Source organism: Marmota monax, unplaced genomic scaffold (genome assembly GCF_021218885.2).
Source record: "Marmota monax isolate L192 unplaced genomic scaffold, Marmota_monax_Labrador192_F-V1.1 WCK01_AAM20220418_F8-fsc00019, whole genome shotgun sequence".
In the NCBI taxonomy this organism is placed as follows: Eukaryota; Metazoa; Chordata; class Mammalia; order Rodentia; family Sciuridae; genus Marmota; species Marmota monax.
Window position 1 is genome coordinate 19,555,624 of NW_026695242.1, and position 21,696 is coordinate 19,577,319.

The 21,696-nt window shown below is 33.5% G+C and overlaps 1 protein-coding gene across 3 annotated transcripts in view; it reads left to right on the plus strand.

The window, feature by feature from the left end:
• The window catches only part of Ipmk (inositol polyphosphate multikinase), a 49,509-nt gene that overhangs the window by 19,588 nt on the left and 8,225 nt on the right, over positions 1–21,696 (plus strand). For 2 of the 3 annotated variants that reach the window (XM_046419575.2, XM_046419576.2), the window contains exons 3-4: positions 1,937–2,033; positions 13,057–13,229. In XM_046419575.2, coding sequence (XP_046275531.1) covers positions 1,937–2,033; positions 13,057–13,229 — 270 coding nt within the window. The remainder of the gene's footprint in view (positions 1–1,936; positions 2,034–13,056; positions 13,230–21,696) is intronic. The other variant, XM_046419577.2, reaches the window with a different exon arrangement.

Below are 21,696 nucleotides of genomic sequence, written 5' to 3' on the forward strand. Positions count from 1 at the left end.
GGATCGAACCTCGTGCCTCACTCATGCCAAGTGAGTGTGCTACCACTTGAGTCATATCCCCAGCCCTTGGCTTCTTTTTTAATGACCCTAATTTCTTCACCATCCTTGACCACAAAATAGGCACTTTTAGCCGATTTTGTCCCATCGTCCTAGATGTGCAACACCTATAAAAGCTTAAATATAGTATGTTATATAATTCAGAATTATTATATAATAATAATTGTAGCATAACTACATTATTGATTAACATTGTGTACATATACACATATGTAAGCTCTGGATTATGATTTCTGTCCTATTTTGATGTACCTGTGTAAATTTCATTGAAATATTTGTAGAATTAAAAACTTGGGACTTAATGGATTCAACATTCTTTTCTTGTCAAGCTGTGAATTTTTCAATCTATCTCCTTTGCTTTTTGTTCCCAGTTCTCAATGCAAATCTAGCAGAACCAGTGATACCCATGTTGCAGCCTGAGTGCTTTGTTGCCTTGAAATTTTCTCACCAGATAAACTAGTCTGTCCTGTTTAGGGTCAGTCTCCCATAACATCCCCAAACATGGACATAGTGCAACCTATTTTTTTTTCCTCCCACAAAGTAACAAGAATGGTCTCTAGTTCAATATCCAGTGGAGTCCACATTTTATCACCCTAGCCTTTACTGTCCACATTTTTCTGTCTTCTTCCCTTCCGTCTCTCCTGGGATGGGATACATTTTTTTAACTAGTGATTCAGTTGCTTAACAGTTTTCAGATTTTTTAATTTGTGATAGTAAAATGTAGTTTGATTCTATTTTTTTATAGAAAATTGCCTACTTTGTAAAGTTCTTGATGATATTAAAAAAGATATCTCTGCTGTATCTGGTATGACTGACTCCCTTTTCAGTCCTAATGTTGTGTTTGCTGTGTCTTTCTTTCTTGATCATTTGGTTGCTAGCATACTTGGAGTGTATTATTGTGTGGAAAAAAAGAGAAAGAAGCCATGATATTTCACTGTTCAGTATTTAGAATTTTATTTACTCCCCATGTTTCAGTATAGTACTCTGCTCTCAGCTGAACAAAACTAGAGCCTGGGTCCAGGATATCCATAAATCTGTAGTATCTTCTAGAATTATTAAGGGTTATAAATCATGGAATTAAGACTTATATTGTATTAAAGGATACATTTTTTTTTAAAGAGAGAGAGAGAATTTTTAAATATTTATTTATTTATTTTAGTTTTCAGTGGACACAGCATCATTATTTTTTATTTTTATGTGGTGCTGAGGATCAAACCTAGCGCCCTCTGCATGCCAGGCGAGCGCGCTACCGCTTGAGCTACATCCCCAGCCCCAATTTTTTTTTTTTTTTTAATAAGAAAAAAATTAGCTGGGCATGGTGGTACATGCCTGTAATCACAGCTACTGCTACCTGGAAGACTGAGGCAGGAGGATCAAAGATTGCAAGTTTGGAACCAACCTCTAAAACTTAGCAAGACTACGTCTCAAAAATAAAAAAAATAAATAAAAAGGGCTAAGGACATAGCTTAGGGATAAAACACTCTGGGTTCCAGAGTTGAGATGATTTTTTAAGTAGGCACTCAATTCCTTCCTTCCCTGGGGCGTGGAGGGCAGTTAATTGTTCATTGAATCTCCTCTGACCAAAACTTATTTACATATTTAGGGTTAAGAATTATTTTGCATTTGATGTCAGTTACCTGCAACTTACACTGTTGTGAAATAATCCAAAGGACAGTGAAAGGGTAGTATTAGAGAACCAAGGAAAATGTGTTTTAAATAACACATAGCTTTTCATTGGAGACATAGTGATATTTTTTGCTTACTCCAGATTTATTTCCAATTAAAACTCACACCAGATAATTGAGTCAGTGATATTGTGTTTGAGAAATGTGCAGGGCAACAATAAGAAACTAACCAGTTTTATATTTCTCCGTTTCAGGTTTATGCTGCTGATTGTAGTGATGGTGTTCTTCTAGAGCTTCGAAAGTATTTGCCAAAATATTATGGCATCTGGTCACCTCCCACGGCACCAAATGGTAATACTTTCTTAAAAGTACAGCTTCTAGTTTCAGTTCATAAGATTGGTTTTCTGAGTTTATATAAAGGGAAAATTAATGTGTATTATAAAAATACAGAATATATGTCTTCTTACTAATCTTTCATCACCTCACTAAACAAAGCTTATTAAAACTTTTGCTTTACCATAACCATTTTCTTAAATGGCATATACAAGTTAATGATCAGACTGTTGTTATAGTTGAATGAAAGTGTATATACTAGTATTTAATACTGTTTTAATTTATATATGTTCTTCTTTCCTCACTTATTATATAATTTCTCTTTCTATTTTGAGTAATAAAAAAATTCAAGAAAACGAATTTCTCTGCATGATTTCTCTCTATTTTATCTTCCTTCTTTACCCCTGCCTTCAGGCTTTAAGTTGTGGTCTTTTGAAAAGCACTGCAAAGTTCCTTAGAGGATAAAATAATCTATATTAAGAATAATTTTCTTAGTATTAGTTAATACTTGCAGCAGTATCTACCCCTTGAATAACTTTGCTGGAGCAGGTAGAATTTAAGCGAGTAGCCATTGTTTGAATAAGTTTAAGAATAACCTATAGTTTCTCCTCTACAGTTGTTTTGGTTGGGTCTTAAGTCATAGCATTGAAAAAGCTGATTGATACAGAAATCAAGAGCAAAATGTTAGACTTAAAACTGGTAATTATGTTAATTATAAATCAACAAATTCATTTAAAATTTTAAAAATATTATTAGACTGAATTGAAAAATTTAATGTTAGCTTTGTTTTGTTTATAGGAGGCAACAAAGACACATTTTAATTATAAGGAAACAAGGATGTGAATAAGTAAAAGGACAGGAAAAGATATTTAAGATATGTAAACACTAACAAAAATAAGCATAGCTGAGTTTAAAAAAAAAGAATAACCTCTATAGTATTTTTATTTTTCATTTTTGGTAGTACTGAGGATTGAACCCAAAGGCACTCTATCATTGAGCTACATCCCCATCCCTTTTCATTTTTTGTAGTCTTGTTAAAATGCAAATTTATAGGCATTCAGACATTTTAATTATTCAGGTTTGAGTTTAGTGATGTGATTTGTAAATAAAAGGTACAAGTTTTCTGATGTAGATCTTGAACTACATTTTGAGAGTAGAAAGACAAGGAGACTCCACTTTGAGCTTATTCTTCTCCTCATTTGTTTCCTTCAACTCATTGACTTAGTATGCCAAGTTTCATTAGTAAGAAATCATGGTATCTCCCTGTGATTATCATCAGTTAGGTTAGTTGTAAATTGATGGCTCCTTTGTATGTTTAGGACTGTCCTGTTCTTCAATTGTATGGAAAAACTGAAAGTGAGCTCAGGCTCTGTTAACATAAGGCAGAATATGCTTTATCTGAAATGTTTGGGACCAGAAGTGTTTTGGGTTTGTGAGTTTTTCAGATTTTGGAATATTTGCATATGTATATGAGATATCTTGATGGGAGCTAGGCCTAATCATGAAATTCATGATTATATGCACCTTGTAGTCTGAAGGTAATTTCTTTTCTTTATTCTTTATTTTTTTGGTACCAGGGATTGAACCCAGGGTCCCTACTGTGCAACATTCCTGGCCCTTTTTATTTTTAGTGAGACAGGGTCTCACTAAGTTGCTTCTACCTTAGTTATCTGCAAGTTGAGCACTTGATAACAGTAAACTCTTTGAGCTCATTTTCTGTATGTTAAATTGTCTTATAAAACACTAATTCTATTAGTTGACTATAACTGGAGATTTTAGTGCTAGGAAGATGAAAAGATGAGTTGAGGAAAATAAAAGAGAGGGTAGAAAATTTAAATAGTAGGCAAAAAATGACAGGTCATAAAGTATACATGATATGGAATGGTCCAGTGATATTAACACTGCCTCAGACAATTTCCTATTCCTTTCCTACTTTATTTGCTTTGGAAGGTGTTGGACAAAACTGCACCATGCAGATTTCTCAGTTTAAATTTTGCTAGACTTCATGGAATCATATTTCTACTTTTAACCTTTTGATTATAAGTAAAATAAATGTAAGATGGCCAGCTTACACGTACGTTTAGGGTACAAAATCATGAAAACAAATATTTTAGTAGATTTAAAATTTAATAAAGTATTAATTATTTAATATGGTTTGTATCTGTGCTTTACATAACTTAAATTAATGACATTATTTTTAAAACTTGGTGTGGGCACCTTATGTTCTCAGGGAAGTGTTTTATTTTATTTTATTATTTAAAAAAATTTTTTTTAGTTGAAGATGGATACAATACTTTGTTTATTTATTTATTTTTTTATGTGGTGCTGAGGATAGAACCCAGTGCCTCACACATGTTAGGTGAGTGCTCTATCACTGAGCCACAACCCCAGCCCCTCAGGGAAGTGTTTTATAAAACTAATAGTTTTTTCCTTCATAATCCAAAGTAGTAAAATGCTGAAAATAGTAAAAGTCATAAAGCCAATTTGCTCAACGAGATTATTATATAGCAACTTGAAGCATAATCACTGACCACATACATTATTTTCTTTTGAATTTTCGACAGCTTTATTTATTTATTTATAAAATATTTACTTTTTAGTTATAAGTGGACACAATATCCTCATTTTATTTTTATGTGGTGCAGAGGATCAAACCCAGTGTCTCACACATGGTAGGTAGGTGAGCGCTCCACCTCTGAGCCACAACCCTAGCCCCTGACAGCTTTATTGAGATGTAATTTACATATTATAAAACTCACTTATTTGAAACATACAATTCAGTGGTTTTTAGTGTATTCAGAGTTTTACGGTCATCACCATTATCTAATTTTAGAACATGGCCGGTGGGATTTTTTTTCTTTTATTTTAGTTGTAAATGGACACAATGATTTTGTTTATTTTTTTATGTGGTGCTGAGGATTGAACCCCGTGCCTCATACATGCTAAGCATGTGCTCTGCCACTGAGCTACAACCCCAGTCCCTGGTAGAATGTTTTTAATATTAATATTCATATTTATTAGCAATTATCTTTGAAGATTTGGGGCTAGTTATATGTAATAAATCTCATTTGTACTTGTGTATAAACACTTAGAAGTATATTACATGTACCATAAAGAGACCTTCAGATATTCGATAGTTATTTGGAGTGATAGAAAAGTTTAACATCAAGAACATGAAGTAGGGGGCTGGGATTGTGGCTTAGTGGTAGAGTGCCTGCCTAGCATGCATGAGGCACTGGGTTCGATCCTCAGCACCACATAAATGTAAAATAAAGATATTGTGTCCACCTAAAACTAAAAAATAAATATTTAAAAAAAAAAAAAAAAAGAACATGAAGTAGGTTTGAGCAGATGGAGAGTTTTCAAATAGAATTGGTAGGTTTCTGGATTCACGCTTCTAATCAGGTTTCAGGAAGCATGTACTGAAACAAGCCAGCACACATCCGTTCCTCACCTCCGTTTACTCCAAATTTGGGGGCTCACAGTCTCTCTTAGAATTCTTTCTACTATAAACTTTTTTTTTCTGAAAAAAAAAATGGCTGGATATTGATGTGGAAAAGCAATTATCTCTCCTTTTTTGCATTTGGCTTAATTTTTTGTGGTGATTCTTCACCTGGCCTTAACTCCTTTTTTGGCAGATTCAGAAAAGAAGATAGTAGGGCTGGGGTTATAGCTAAGTGGTGGAATGCTTGCCTGGTAGTTTTAAGGCACTAGGTTGATCCTCAGCACCACATAAAAATACATAAATAAAATAAAGGCATTGTGTTCATCTACAACTAAAAAAATTTTTTAAAAAAGTATAGTAGATTGTACAGATAAAATTGGTGAAAAACGTACTGAAACTTGGAATTCATATTTTAATAATTTATATAATCATTAATGTTCATTAAGGGGAACTTGAATAAGTCATCTTTCAATTCCCTGAGTGTCCCCCACCCTGACTCCTTTTAAACAGATGGCTAGTTGCCTTCATCTTTATTGTTTAGTTATCCATGATTTAACATTTTTTTTTCATAATTCAGATGTTTCTGATTTTCTTCCTTTGATGCTGGGAAGTTTTCTGGCTCTCTTTCTTACAGTATCAAGGCTATGTTCAAGCAGTAGAAAATTTGCTATAGGTTTTTTTTAAAAAAATATTTTATTAGTTGATGAACCTTTATTTATTTGTTTATATATAGTGCTGAGAATCGAACCCAGTGCCCCACACATGCTAGGCAAATGCTCTACCACTGAGCCACAACCCCAACCCTATAGGAATTTTTTATACTTAACATATTATAAAACAATATAAGTATCGTATGTAATTTATGTTTACAATAATTTTTTTTAAAGAGAGAGAGAGAGAATTTTTAAATATTTATTCTTTAGTTTTCAGCATACACAACATCTTTGTATGTGGTGCTGAGGATTGAACCTGGGCCACACGCATGCCAGGCGAGCACGCTACCGCTTGAGCCACATCCCCAGCCCAACAATAATTTTATATACGTGTGTGCGCTTGCATGCGTGTATGTGTGTGTGTGTGAGTGTGTTTTGACAGTACTGGGGATTGTACCCAGGGGCTCCTGTATGCCAGGCAAGTGTTCTACCACTGAGCTATATTCCTGCCCTTAATAATATATATGTATATTTATACACAAATATACATACATATATATATAAATATATATGTCTATATAATATATAAATATTATATAGACAATTTGAGACAGGCTCTTGCTAAGTTGCCCAGGCTGGCCTTGAACTTGAATCCTCCTGCCTTAGCCTTGCAAGAAGCTGAGATTACAGGCATGTGCCACCATACCCAGCATGCAAATTATATATATTTAACAAGATAGAAAAGTTTTTTTCATTCACAGTAACCTATATAATCTTATATTATGATCAACAACATGAAAATATATAAATATTTTAAGCATACTAAAAATGTTCTTGGTAAAGCCAATGAGAAATCTTAATAGTCTGTTTATAATAGCATGAAGTATATTTTGGAATGATTTCTACCACAATTTTTTTAAAAAAATATTTTTTTAGTTGCAGATAGACACAATATATTTATTTATTTTTATGTGGTGCTAAGACTTGAACCCAGTGCCTCATGTGTATGAGGCAGGCACTCTACCCCTGAGCCACAACCCCAGCCCCCACAATTTTTTTTAACTATACTAGTTCTATGTATATTTTTCAAATGAATTAATGTATAAATATTGGATTGACTATAGCCTCTTAACTACATTTCTGGTTACTATGACCTCATGAAATGACCTTTACATATTTATGAAGAATATATATCCTTTTATTTATTATATAGATACCGTCACTAATCTTTACAGAATGTCTCTCTTAGATCTAGGGTTAACAAACGCCAGGCCTAAGACCTCTGGAGGACTGGCTTTTTAAGAATAAATTGTCCTGAGTAGAGAGTTTCCACAGTTTGAAAATTAAATCTAATTACTTACATTATCTTTATAATTTGTACCAACATACATACATATATATGTAAAAATCAGCTGTATTTTTTAATATTCAAACTCTTACAAGCTAATCATACCATTATATTGTAAGAATTTACAAACATCATATAGTCTAATTTACATTCTTGATCTTGGTCATAGTAAACCTAAACTATTCCAGATACAGCATATTTATCCTATCTTTAGTCCATCAGATTTTTTGATGCAGTTTAGAACATATCTTCTTTTTGCCATCATTGTTTTAATCATTAATATAGCATTAAAAATGGTTCCATATTTAGTGCAGTAATCTTTAACATCTATGATCTCAATTAATCTGTAACTCTTCAGACTTCAAAAAAAAAAGCAAGCTGGCAATGTTTGAGCAAGAAAGTATTGAACTAGTAAGATGGAAAAGTGAGTAGATTTAGCCAATTTATTATAATAGTTGAGCAATTATAAGGCCCTGTTTGGCAGGATTGTGTTTTGTAATCATGGCAAATATTTTAACTTGAGATAAAATCAATATGTAATAGATGTTTTTGTTACTATTTAACTGTAGGCTAAGACTTGATATTAGTCTCAGGGTTGATAAATATCCATTATTAAATGCTTAATTGGGTTGTGACTGTCTTTTTATTTTTTAGTTGTTAACTTATAGGAAGGGTATGCATACACTTCATAGAATCATTTTATATTTTTGTTTATACTGAATATTGAAGTTTGACCTGAATCTCATTGTTGGTCTAATCTAGTTGGCAGATTTTAATATTTATCAATGCTATACATGTTTAATATTTATATATACTTATAGGTAAAATTAATAAGTGTTCAGTTAGTGTCAGATATGCACCGGGCATTATGCTAAATAATGCTATTTATACTCTTAAAAAGTAGCTCTGTGAAGACAAGGATTTTGCCTGTTTTGTTTACCTATATATCCCAGAACAGTACCTTGTGTGGTAATTATATGTAGAGTAAGAGTATATGCAATTTTACTTTTGAAGTAAAGGAATGTTGTAACCTTCATTTGTGGAACTAGTATTGACACTGTGCCATACAGTATCTCATTTAATCTTTGTGATATCCCTGTGGTAGATTCTAAAATTATTTCCATTTTATATATATTTGAGGTATAGAGAAGTGCTACTGAGGTCACAGACTAGTACATGGTAGAGTTGAGATCTGAACTTATTTCTGTGCTTCCAAAGTAATTGTTTTAAACTTGATCATTTTGGTTAAAATTCTTTAGATGTAAGTTCTAGAAATGAACTTGATTAAACAAAAAGGGAGACTTTATTTATAAGGATACAGGGGTATCTTATGAAAGCCAAGAGTTACATATCTGAGCCCAAGATGGGACCAGAATTAGAAACCAAATTGTATAAAAACCCAGGGCTATCTCTCTCTGTAGTTTTCTTAATCCTTCCTCTTCTCTCCTTGGCGATCTTATGCTAGCTCCTCAAGTAGACTCAGAGATGTCACCAACAGGTTTTTTTCTGAATCCCTGTTCTAAATTGGTAAGACTGGCCAAGGTTGTGTCAGATTCACTCCTTCCTCAGTGAATTCCAAAGTGTGACAATGACTGCAAACAAATCACTTCTGAGGGTCTGTGGATAGCTCTTGAGCTGTCACTGTAATACCCAGTGACATTCTATTTAGTCAAATTGAGTGTTGTAAAAATTCTTTGCCTGTGACGAGTAATAAATATATTTTTACATCACAGCTCAGTGTTTCTAAGATTGAAACCAACCCCATAACAATATTTATTTAGTCTTAGGTAATATAAGACAGTCTCATATTTTCTCATTCTTTCATCTATTAAGTTGAAATAATGGGTAGTGACCTACAAATGGAAAAGTACTGCTCCATTCTACCCCCAGAGGGGCCTAGCTGAAAAAGTGCCCTTTGTTATCCAGTCTGTAGCATTACCTTATGAAGCTGTCTGTAGAAAATGCCTTTGATCATATAAGTAACTGAATCTCCAGATTGACCTACTTTGAATTAAGCTGTGTTCTGTGGAAAGAATTTACTAGTAGCATTTTTCAGAGTGAATTAATACTCAGATTTATATACAGATGACAGATTATAAAAGAACAGTAACAATCTCAGTGTTCAGATCATGTCCCAGTTTTTTTCCTACTTACCTTCTTCAGAAGCTTACTTGGAATTCATAACAACATGTCTTTCCTAAGAACTCTGTATCTTTAAAACAGCTTTTGGTGTTTACTTTTAATAATTTAGAAAAAATGATATGAGACTCTCAAGTTCTTATTTTTATTTAGAGAAAATTGAGTTCAGAGAACTAAAACAAAACACCGAACCAACCCTCAGTAGGCCTTAACTTTAGGTTTTATTTCTGAAAGCTAGTAATAATTAATGTAGAAATTATTTGATCATTTAAATCATAAAGTTACATCAAGAATCTGAAAGTAAAGTGAATTGAGCCAGTGAAAATAAAAATCAAATAAAATCCGTTACACTCATCTCTATTTACAGAAGAAATGACTCTCTCATAGAGTGAGAAAGGAGGGCCAAGCCCAAACTCCCACTGGGAAGTAGGATTGGAAAGGGCAAACACTCATAATTCAGCAAAGTATTATATTTATACTATAAGTAGTTTACATTTATACTTTCCTCCTTTCCAAAAAGAGAGAAAAAATAGGGATTTTTATATTCAGACTTGCAAAGTCTCTATCCCAGCTTCTATCAGTTCTATTTTATCATAAACAAAGGACAGATGAATGAATAAAGAAAATGTGGTACATATAACAATGGAGTATTACTCAGCCATTAAGAAGAATGGCTTTGTGACATTTACCAGTAAGTGGATGGATATGGAGACTATTGTGCTAAGTGACATAAGCCAATCCAAAAAAACAAAAAACAAAGGTTGAGTGTTTTAGCTGGTATATAGAAGCTAACCTACAATGTGTGGGGGGTGTGGGAATAGAAAAATGTTCAGTAGATAAGACAAAGGGGAATGAGGGGAAGGGAGGGAGGATAGGAAAAGGAAAGACAGTGGAATGAAACTGATATAACTTTCCTATTCACATATAGGAATATACCACAGTGAGTCTCACCATCTACAAGAATGGGGTCCTGATTAGAATAAAATATTCCATGCTTATATAATTATATCAAGATGAATTCTACTGTTATATATTATAACTAAAAAGGATCAATAAAAAAAGAAACAGTTTGTTTTTAATCACCAAATCAACAAGGGGAAAATAACCTTATACTGAGATATAGATATGGGGTTTTCCTGCTGCATTTCTACTCCCATGGACAGCTTGTCTTAGTAAGATTTTTGGGTTCTTTTGTCTCCAAATCAATGATGATAATTTGAATGTTAAGGATCTACCATAACAGAATCTTTAGTCTTTTCTGATATTTGGAATCGAAGCCATGGTACTGAAGTTCTTATACAGCTATATATATAAGAGAGAAGATGGATCTGTTTCCTCTCTTTTGCTTGATTGGAGATGGTAGGAAAGACTGAAGGACACTGCATATCTTCTCCTACATCACTTGGTTGTCTTTTAAAGTATAGAAACTTGACTTTGTTCCAGCTCCTTTATCAGGACATTCCCACTTGTCCCATGTTTATTGCCTACACTTGTTATGTTTGTGTCCAGACCTTTTGTTTTTTCTTATCCTGTCGAAGCTTACTTGTCTTAGAAGTGTGAAGGGCTCCTTCTTATACAGTTGGTGCTGCTCTCATGGGTTACATTTGCTCTTTTGTCATATTGGTCCTAACTTGGGTATAGTCATAACCTTCCTCCCGTATTCCTTTGTCTAAGGGAGAACATTTTTCTCTTGAGGAAGAAGATCTTTCTCCCTCTTTTTTTTCCCCCCTTGTGTTACTGAGGATTGATCCCAGGGGTACTTTACCATTTAAACATCCCCAACTTTTTATTGTTTTTTTTTTTTTTTTTTTTTTTTGAGACAGGGTCTCACTGTGATGCTGAGACTGACATTGAACTCCTGTTCTTCCTACCTCAGTTTCCTGAGTCTCTGGAATTAAGGTGTGTGCCACCACACGTGGCAGATGTATGCCTTTTAAATCTGAGGGGCTTAAAATTTTTTAAGCCCTAACTAAGTTATCTCAGTTTTGGTTCTGCTGGAGGGGAAGATATATATATGTGCGTGTATATATGTATATGTATATAGGTTGTATATATATATAGTGTGTGTGTGTATATTTGTAATTTAATAACTTTGCTAGTCCTGGTGAGACAGTAACAAAGAAAAGGACATCAGAGTTGATAAGTCTTCTCTTACCTCTAGTACCTGTTTATTTAATTCTGAGAAAATCTGCTCTTTGTATGACCTTATTTATGTTGATAGATAGCAGGATATAATCTTCCCTTGCAAAGTTTTCAGGAGAAATGCTTGTTAGTACATTCATAAATGAAAATGAATCATGATATTATTTTACCTAGGAAAAGGGAAAAATTTTCTTTACATACTTTGTTCCTCATTGGACCTTCCTTTCAAACTCCAACTGTAAGCAGCTCATCTGTGTATAATAACTGGGCTTTTATAATTTTATTCTTGAATCTCCATTTAAGTTTTCTGTGGGAACATGCAAGCAGAATGCCAAAGTGATTTACAGACCAACTTTTGGGGAATGCTGCATTCTAAAAAGCAAGATATTTGTTTTCTCTTTGAAACTAGTAAGACTGAAATGTATATTTGCAATGACCATCATTTGGATGTTTTTTTTGTGGGGGGTACCAGGGATTGAACCCGGGGACACTTAACCACTAAGCCACATCCCCACTGTTTTTTATTTTTCGAGACAGGGCCTTGCTGAGTTGCTTAGAGCCTTGCTAGGAGGTGGCTTTGAATTTGCCATCCTCCCATCTAGGCTTCTGGAATCATTTGTATTACAGGCATGCGCCACCATGCCTGCCTCCAATTACTAATTTTAAATGGAAAATAAATATTGTTAAAGTACTAAGATCTTTTGCTGAACAATACATAGATGCCATAAATAGTATTCAAAAGGGGTATGAATGTATTCTAGGACAGCTCTTGAAATAATATTATTGCCCTTTTTTTTAAGATTTTTTTTTTTTTAACATTATTTTTATGTGGTGCTGAGGATTGAACCCAATGCATTACACATGCTAGACGTGCGCTCCACCACTGAACCACAACCCCTGTCCCCGTTATTGCCTTTTTGATGCTAGTGGAAACCTTATTATCTACTTTATACCTTTTGCTTATAGTTGAATACTTATTAAATTCATCTCCTGCTAGAGTTTGTCAGTGATATTTTATACTTGTTATAAATTTGTTGGTCACTCTTTTTTTTTTTTTTTAGGTAGAAGAGTAATAATTACAGACTCTAAATTTATTTCAACTTATTTCTTTGTTTATATATGTATATGTATATATTTAATAACTTTATTTTTATGTGGTGCTGAGGGTCGAACCCAGTACCTCGCATGTGCAAGGCGAGCACTCCACTGCTGAGCCACAACCCCAGCCTCTGAACTTCTCATTTTGTTTTTCTCTTGACAGTTACTTGAGTAGTAATTTGTCTATTTCTAATTAAGGTTTTTCTTTAATAACAGATTTATACCTAAAACTGGAAGATGTGACCCATAAATTTAATAAGCCCTGTATAATGGATGTAAAGATTGGGCGAAAAAGCTATGATCCTTTTGCCTCATCCGAGAAGATTCAGCAACAGGTCAGCAAGTACCCATTAATGGAAGAGATTGGGTTCTTGGTGCTTGGCATGAGGGTAAGAGTTATTATTGGCATAACTATATACATTTTTCTTTCTGTGTTTTTCCCTTGAAAAATTATGAATATCATTATAATACTAATATATCAGAAGATAATGTTTTGAAATTAGATTATCTATAACTCCCCAATGTATGAATTATATACCTTAGGTAATTAAGGTAGGGATTTTTATCTCTTGTTCACTGATATATGGTTAGTGTCTCTGGTCCTGGTACATAGTAGGTGATTAAATAAATAAACAACTGAACCTCAGCATTATAACTTTGGTAATTTTGTTTTAAAGAAGCTTTAAGTTTAGTTGCAAAATAAACATTAAAAGTAAATGTGATGTTTTGTATGATTTCCCGGAGAATTGTGCTATTTATACATTCAGTAATTTTACTATATTTTTAAAATGGAAAATAAATTAAAATATAGGTTGCTTCAAACTTTGTGGTTTAAAATAGTTGTTTTATTTCCTAATAATTCTGTTGACTGGCATTTTTAGTTTTTGATTTTAACTGATACAAAATAGTTTTACATATATGGCATACCATGTAATGTTTTGATATGTGTTTAATATTCATATCAGGGTAAACATATCTATCACCTCAAATATTTACTTTTTCTTTGTGGTGAAAATATTCCCAATTCTTTTTTCTAGTTTTAAAAAAATATACTGTACATTATTGTTATCTATGGGTTCCTTACTATATATTAGAATGCCAAAACTTCTTTTCTCTTTCGACCTTTGGATTCGCAGTTTGAGTTGTGGTTAGGGAGACAGTTCTTTCATTGGTTTCACCCACAGCTCCTTATGTGGTTGCTGGTGTCAGATAACTCAACTGGGACTTGCTGGTTTGAAATGACCTTGCTCTTGGTCTACAAGTTGGCACTGATTGTTGACTGGCTTTTATATGTGATGTCATCTGTCAGAAGGCTAGCTTAAGCTTTTTCATGTCACAGTACCACATTCCAAGAGGCACACACCAGCAGGAACTGCAAGTGTTGTTCAGCTGATAGGGTTGGGAAATAGATTTCACTTCTGATGGTGGGAAAAACCAAGTCACGAGTTGAATTACAGAATGCACGAGGATGAGAGAGAATTTTTCAGGCTGTTGTGCAGACAGTACCACGCAGTTGGGAAATAATATGGAATAAAATTTTCTAAACAAATGGTATGTCTTCTAGGTGTGTGGAGATAAAATTTGTGGATAATGCCAAATGATTGCTTACTTATATAAACATAATGAAATCATCATGTAAGATAATATGTGAGTCTTCTGCATTTTAAACAGGAGAGCTAAAAGAAACATTATAGGTAATTGTTAGTGTGATAGTTAGTAATAACTGCACAATCGAATTTGATATGATTGTAAACAAAACAAGAAAAATCACCCAAACATTATTTCATTTTAGATAACGATAAATTGTGGGTATACAGAAAATTAATGGAATAATATTAAAACAAGAAATAGATATCCCATAGCAATCTGACTGGACAGCTATTTAAACCTCCACTCTTTTCAAATTTCTTACCCTCCCATTTTCTCACTTAGTGGATGACTTTTGTCTTTCACTTTAGAAAAAATAAAAACCATCAGATAGGATTTACCTTAATTTCCTGCTAACAAATATTTATACGTTACCTACAATTGCTGTTTTCCTTGTGTTCCTTCCTGTTGAACTGGAAAATTTTTAATCCTTTTGTCTAAAGGCATCCCTTCTTTATATCCTTTAGGTCTCACTCTCTCCCACTATTTCAAGAGCCTTTATATTTCTGTCTGTAGTTTCTTCAGCATTTTTAACATGAATGAGTGCTAGAGTTTGCAAGTAGAGATAATTTGACTTCAGAATCTATTAAGATGATCATGTAATTTTTGTCTTTAATTCTACTTATGTGATGAGTTACATTTATTGATTTGTGTATGTTGAATCAATCTTATATCCTGGGAATGACCAATTTGATCATGAAATGCAATCTTCTTTATGTGTTTTAAAATACTAATTGCTAATATTTTAATAATATTTATATCTATTTTTTATAAAATTTATTTATTTATTTAGTTGTAGATGGACAAGAATGAAAACAGTCCTAAAATGTATATGGACTAATAAAAGACCCAGTATAGCCATAACAATTCTGAGCACTATGAATAAGGTTGCAGGTATCACAATATCTGACCTCAAATTATACTATAGAGTTATAACAAAAACAGTATGGTGTTTTCATAAAAAGAGATATGAAGATCAGTGGAATAGAATAGAAGACACAAGCAAACCCACACAGGTATAGTCATCTCATCCTTGACAAAGGAGCTAAAAAACAATGTTGGAGGAAAGAGACAGCCTTTTTAAACAAATGGTGCTGAGAAAACTGGATATCCATATACAGAAGAATGAAAGGTGACCCCTATCTATCTCCTTGCACAAAAGTCAACTCAGAATGGATCAAAGCCCTTAGAACTACAACAGAAGCTTTGCAACTGATAGAAGAAAACATTGGGTCAACACTCCAACATATAGGCTTAGGCAGTGACTTCCTTAGTAAAAGTTCTAAAGCTCGAGTAATAAAACCAAGAATCATAAGTGGAGTGGATCAAATTAAAAAGCTTCTGAATAGCAAAGGAGATAAGTATAAAGAGAGCTGGGCGTAGCAAAAAATGCCTATGATCCCAATGACTTGAGAGGCTGAGGCAAGAGGATTACAAGTTGGAGGCCAACCTCAACAACTTGGTGGGACCCTGTCTTAAAAAATAAAAAGGACTCAGGTTGTATATAGCTCAGTGGGGTAAAGTGCCCCTGGGTTCAATCCCCAATACCAAAAAAAAAAAAAAAAAAAAAAAAAAAGTGAAAAGAGATCCTTCCTTTTCACATGGGAAAAAATCTTTGCCAGCTACTTTTTCAATATTTAAAGAACTTAAAAGTCTCAGCACCAGTAAAACATCCCAGTCAATAAATAGGCAAATGAACTAAACAGGCATTTCTCTAAAGAAGAAATAAAAATGAATAAGAAATACTTGAAAAAAATGTTCCAAATCCTCAACAAATCAAAACTACACTGAGATTTCATCTCACCATTTAGAATGGTAAACATCAAGGATATAAATAAATGCTGGTGAGGATATGGGGAAAAAGGAACACTTAAACATTGTGTGACTGCAGATTAGTATCACCACTATGGAAACTGGTATGGGTGTTCTTCAAAAGATTGGAATGGAACCATCATATACCCAGTTATTCTACTTTTTGGAATCTATCCCAGAGCTGAAATCAGCATACTGTATTACTGTTTATATTCCAGTATTTATAGCGGCACAATTCAATTCACAATTGCCAGATACATAATGTGTGTGTGTGTGTCCGCGCGCGCGTGTGTACACACACACACAATATGTATATGTGTGTGTGTGTGTGTGTGTGTAAATTGGAGTTCTACTCCACCATGAAGAAGAATAAAATTATGTCATTTGCTGGCAAATGTATGAAACTGGACATCATGCCAAATGACATAAGCCAGACACAGAAAGTTGTGGGTCAAATCTTGTGTGGAAGCTAGAGAGAAATAAGGAATTTAAAAAGGGGATCTCATGAAAACAGAAGTGAGAACTGTAGAGTAGAAGAAGGGGTTGCAGGGAGTAGGAGAGTGTAGGAACAGCAGAATGAAATTGACTGAATTATCCTGTGTAAATGTGTGCATATATTACATTGAATTCTGCTTTTATGTGTAATTATGATATACCAAGTTTTTAAAAAGTTAATTAGAGGGAAGACCAACTAAGTAAAGGGAAGGGGATTGGGGGAGAGAGGAGGGGAAGAAAAAGGGAAATACTAGGGAATGAAAAAGAACAAATTATGTTATATACACGTGAGAATATGTCACAGTTAACCCCCACTGTTATGCATAACCATAGCATGCTAATAAAAACAGTAAAAAGGATATTAAACTATTGATCTTCTCTTGTCTTCTTATATCTTCAACTTCTGCCTATCCACTGTCTGTTTTTGGTTTAAATATGTTCAAATCACTCAATTCTTTAAAAAACAGAACATCAAAATCACTCCTGTTGTAGATTTAACTTGTCTCCTTTTCAGAACCAAACTAGTTACTTCAATTTCTTTACTTCCCACTCAGAATCTAGCTCATTATAATCTGGCTTCTGCCCATCATGCTACCAGATTGATCTTCACTAAGGTCCCTAATAACACCCCCATGTCACTAAATTTAAGTAGCATTTTTCATTATTCATTTTACTTTACTTTGAAAAGCAGCCTTCAATATTGGCCAAGTTCTCCTTGAGACATTTTTTTTTGTGTTGGTGACACCCCACCTCCAGTCTAAGACCACTTTGCAATCTCCTTTACCAGCTCATTTCTTTCTGTATATTCTTTAAAAGTTGTGGTAATTTCTTGTTTCCATTTTAATACTCCGTCTCTTTTTTTGTACAGTGCTTTCTGTTCTTTTTGGTTCCGTTTTGGTTTCACAGATAACTCCCAAATGTGCATATCTTCAACCTCCACTTTGTCTTATATCTTCTAATTTGTGTGTGTAACAGCCTACCAGACGTTTACTTAAACGTCTCAAACCCAATACCGACTGACACATTTATCCCTCTCCCAAATGATCATAACAGTAACACCAAATCTCTCTTATTCCCTGTTTAGTGAATGACCTGTCATACATTCAGTCTTATAAAGTAGAAACCTGGTAGTCACTGTCATCCCTCAGAGCCATCTCTTGATTCCCAAACATCTCTTGAGTCTCATTTTCACTGTTGTCCCTCTCTGAACTTTGGTCTCAAATTCAGTTTTGCTCTTTTCTAATTTGCTCTCTAAACATTGTAAAATATATGTCTAATCACAACATTCTCTTGTTTAAAAACTTTTTATTGGGTTTCCATTACCTTTAGTGTACACTTACAGGATAAATAAGTAAGGCATTGCGTAATTTAGCTTTGCTAGGATGTATTGCTTCCCTAGATAAATAAAGGTTTGTTTGCATTTCCTTATATTTTTTAAAAATTTTGTTTGTGGTGCTGGGGATTGAACCCAGGTCCTTGAGTTTGCTGAGCTTTATTCTCAGCCCCCTGTTTGTATTTCTTTAAAAGTAGCTTTATTAAGACTTAACTTATATATCTTTGAATTCATTCAGCTAAAGTCCAGTTGGGGGTATAGCTCATTGGTAGAACATTTGTCTAGAATGGACAAGTTCCTGATTGGATTCCCAGCACCACAAAAGTAAAAATAAATAAACAAAGCTGTCCTCTGGTATCTGGGAGTTCCGCACTCATGAGTTCAGTCAACTGTAGATCAAAAATATTTTTTAAAAAAATCACATTTGTACTACTGTACAGACTTTTTTCTTATTCTGTAAGCATTACTATATAAAACATTTACGTTATTTTAGGTAATATAAGTTATCTAGTGATGGCTTAAAGGATACAGATGGAACTTTAAGTGTCCTTGGATTTTGTTATCTGCAAGGGGTCCTGGAACCAATCCTCTGTGGATATTGAAGGAGAAGTGTATACATTTAACTGATTTTCATCTATTTATGTAGTTGGACAATCATCACCATATTTACTTTTTTTAATCACTCTTCAAAAACACTTTATACTCATTAGCAGTCACTCCCCATATCTTTCCAACCCCTCTATTGGTATATTACAACTTATCTATTTTCTGTGTCTGTAGATTTGCCTCTTCTGGACATTTCATATAATTAAAATAATGTGGTCTTATGACTGTCTTCTTTTAATATTTTAATATATTTATATTTTTTTAGTATTTTCAAGGTTCATCCATGTTGCAGCGTATATTAGTACTTTAATTGCTGAATAACATTCTACTATATGGATAATACACATTTTATTTTTCCACTTGTTTATTGGGGGACTTTGGGTTATTTCCTTTTTAATGAATATTTCTGTAAATGTTTCTATTTACGAGTTTTATTTCTTTTGGGTAGATTTCTTAAAATGTGAAATTTGTAGCTACTATGGTTAAGTTTATGTTTAGCTTTTTAAGAAGCTGCTAAAGTAATTGTACCATTTTACATTCCTACCAAAAGTATTATTTTCTCATATCCTTGACCCATGTTACTTTTTTTATTCTTTCTTGGGGGAGGAGGGGATCCACCTGGTAAATGTCTCGTAGTGTCTTGTGGTTTTGATTTGCTTTTCCCTAATAGTTAATGTAGTTGAGCATCTTTTCTTGAACTTATTGACCTTTATCTATCTATCTACAGAGAAATGTCTGTTCATATTTTTTGTCCACTTCCAATTGGCTTGATTTTTATTACTGAGTTGTATACAGATCCCTTATCCCTTATCAACACTTGATTTCATAACTATTTTTTCCTGTTCTGTGGGTCATCTTTTCACTTTCTTGATGGTGTCCATTGAAGCACAAAAGTATTTAGTTGTGAAGTCCATTCTATTTATTTATCTATTTTCCTTTTTTAAAAAAACCTTGTGCTTTCGGTATCATGTGTAAGAAACCATTGCCTATCCCAAAGTCATCAAAATCTAATTGACAGATTTAAACACTTTAACTTTTAAAAAATAATTTCTTTAGTGGGTGGTAAGTTCATTGAACTTTTAAAAATTACAATGGTTGTTTAGACTGGTAATGACGACAGACTGGGATAATTTTGAAATTAATGTTCCAACCCTGTTCTAAATTTTATTTTTGAGATAGGATCTCAGTCAGTTGCCCAGGCTTGCCACGAACTTGCCATCTTTTTGTGTTGCCTTCAGAGTAGCTGGCATCACAGGCAAGCGTCACCACACCCAGCCTTAGAATCTTACGGTTATTTGTTTATTCATTGGTCCTAGTGATTGAACTCAGGGTCTCACTCATGTTAAACATGTGCTCTACCACTGAGCTATGTCCCTAGCCCTAAACCCTTTTGAAACATGTTAAAAAAAAAAAATTATGATTTTTTTTAAAAAAAGTTTTAGTTGTGTTTAACAGTTCTTTTAAAAAATAATTTGTCCTGTAATTGAATGTAATCTTTGGTGTTTTTTTTTTCCATTTGTAGTACCATTTTGTTCAAAAGAAATTATCTTTCTTTGGCTGGGGGTGTAACTCAGTGTTCTAGCTCTTGCCTGGCACACTTGAGGACCTGGGTTCCAGCTCTAGCACTTACTGCCTTAAATAGGCCTATATGTGAGAAAGAATGTGATTTGAACTTTTTCAATGTGGTGAAACATTTTAAATGGTAATTAGCCATATCAGACTGGAAGTTAAAATGTATCAATTTCTAAATATATTATTTTTTTGTTTGTTTGTTTAAAATATTTATTTCTTTTAGTTGTACACAATAACTTTGTTTTCATTTAGTTTTTATGTGGTGCCGAGGATCGAACCCAGGGCCTCGCACACGCTAGGTGAGCGTTCTACAACTGAGCCACAATCCAGCCCCTAAATATATTCTTAATGCTTCTTAAAAATAATTTTTGAGAAGATGCATACTTTTATGGTTTAGATTCCAAAAACTATAGAAACATATAGTGAGTAGTTCACCTCCACACAGGATATCTTATTATAGTTTTTTTTTTTATCTGCAGTGTATCCTTGAGGAGATACTTTAAACTTGTACAAATATGGCATCTGTGTGTTCTATTATCACAAAACCTACTTTGAATACTATTTTGTGTTTTGCTCTTTTCCCCCCACTTAACATATACCAGAGATCTTTCTACTGTGGCACAGTATTGTTATACCATAATTTAATCAGTTCCCTTTGATGGATTTCTAGTTCTAGTCTTTTGCTGTTGTAAGTAATGTTACAGTGAATGACCATAGACCTACCTCATTTTATCAATGTGCTAGCATATCCTTGGGATACATCCTTAGAGGGAAATTGCTGGGCTCATGTACATTTATAATTTTGACTGATATTGGCAATTTGTCTGACATGGAGCATGTCTTTCAACCGGGACAATTTTGCTGCCCTGGGAGACATTTGGCAATGTCCAGAAGAGACTTTTTCAGTTGCCACATTTAGAGGGAAGGGCTGTATTCCTGGTAAGTTTGAGAGCTGTTTGATTTCTGTGAACTCTTCAAATCCTTTGTTTTTCCTTAAGTGTAAACTGTAAACATTTCTTATATTCATCATATAATAAATCTCAGCTAGTTTTTCATTTGTATTTTGATTTCTGCATGGGAAAACACTAAACAATCATACTGTATGGGATAAAAATTCTTAGTTTTGGTTGCAAAAGCCTTCTCTAATTATGTTATTCAAGGATTCTTCCATGTTAAGAGTACTTTTATCATTTCATTTTGTGCATTTTGGTCTTTGATATATTTGGAATTTACTTTGGTGTACAGCATAAGGTATCATTGTTTGATAAATAATCCATCCTTTCTCACTGGTTTAAAATCCTATTATCACATAACTAAATTCTCTTATATGTTTGATTCTAAAATATTTTTAATATCTGGTAGGATGGAAGGTTAGTCCTGTTTTGTTTTTT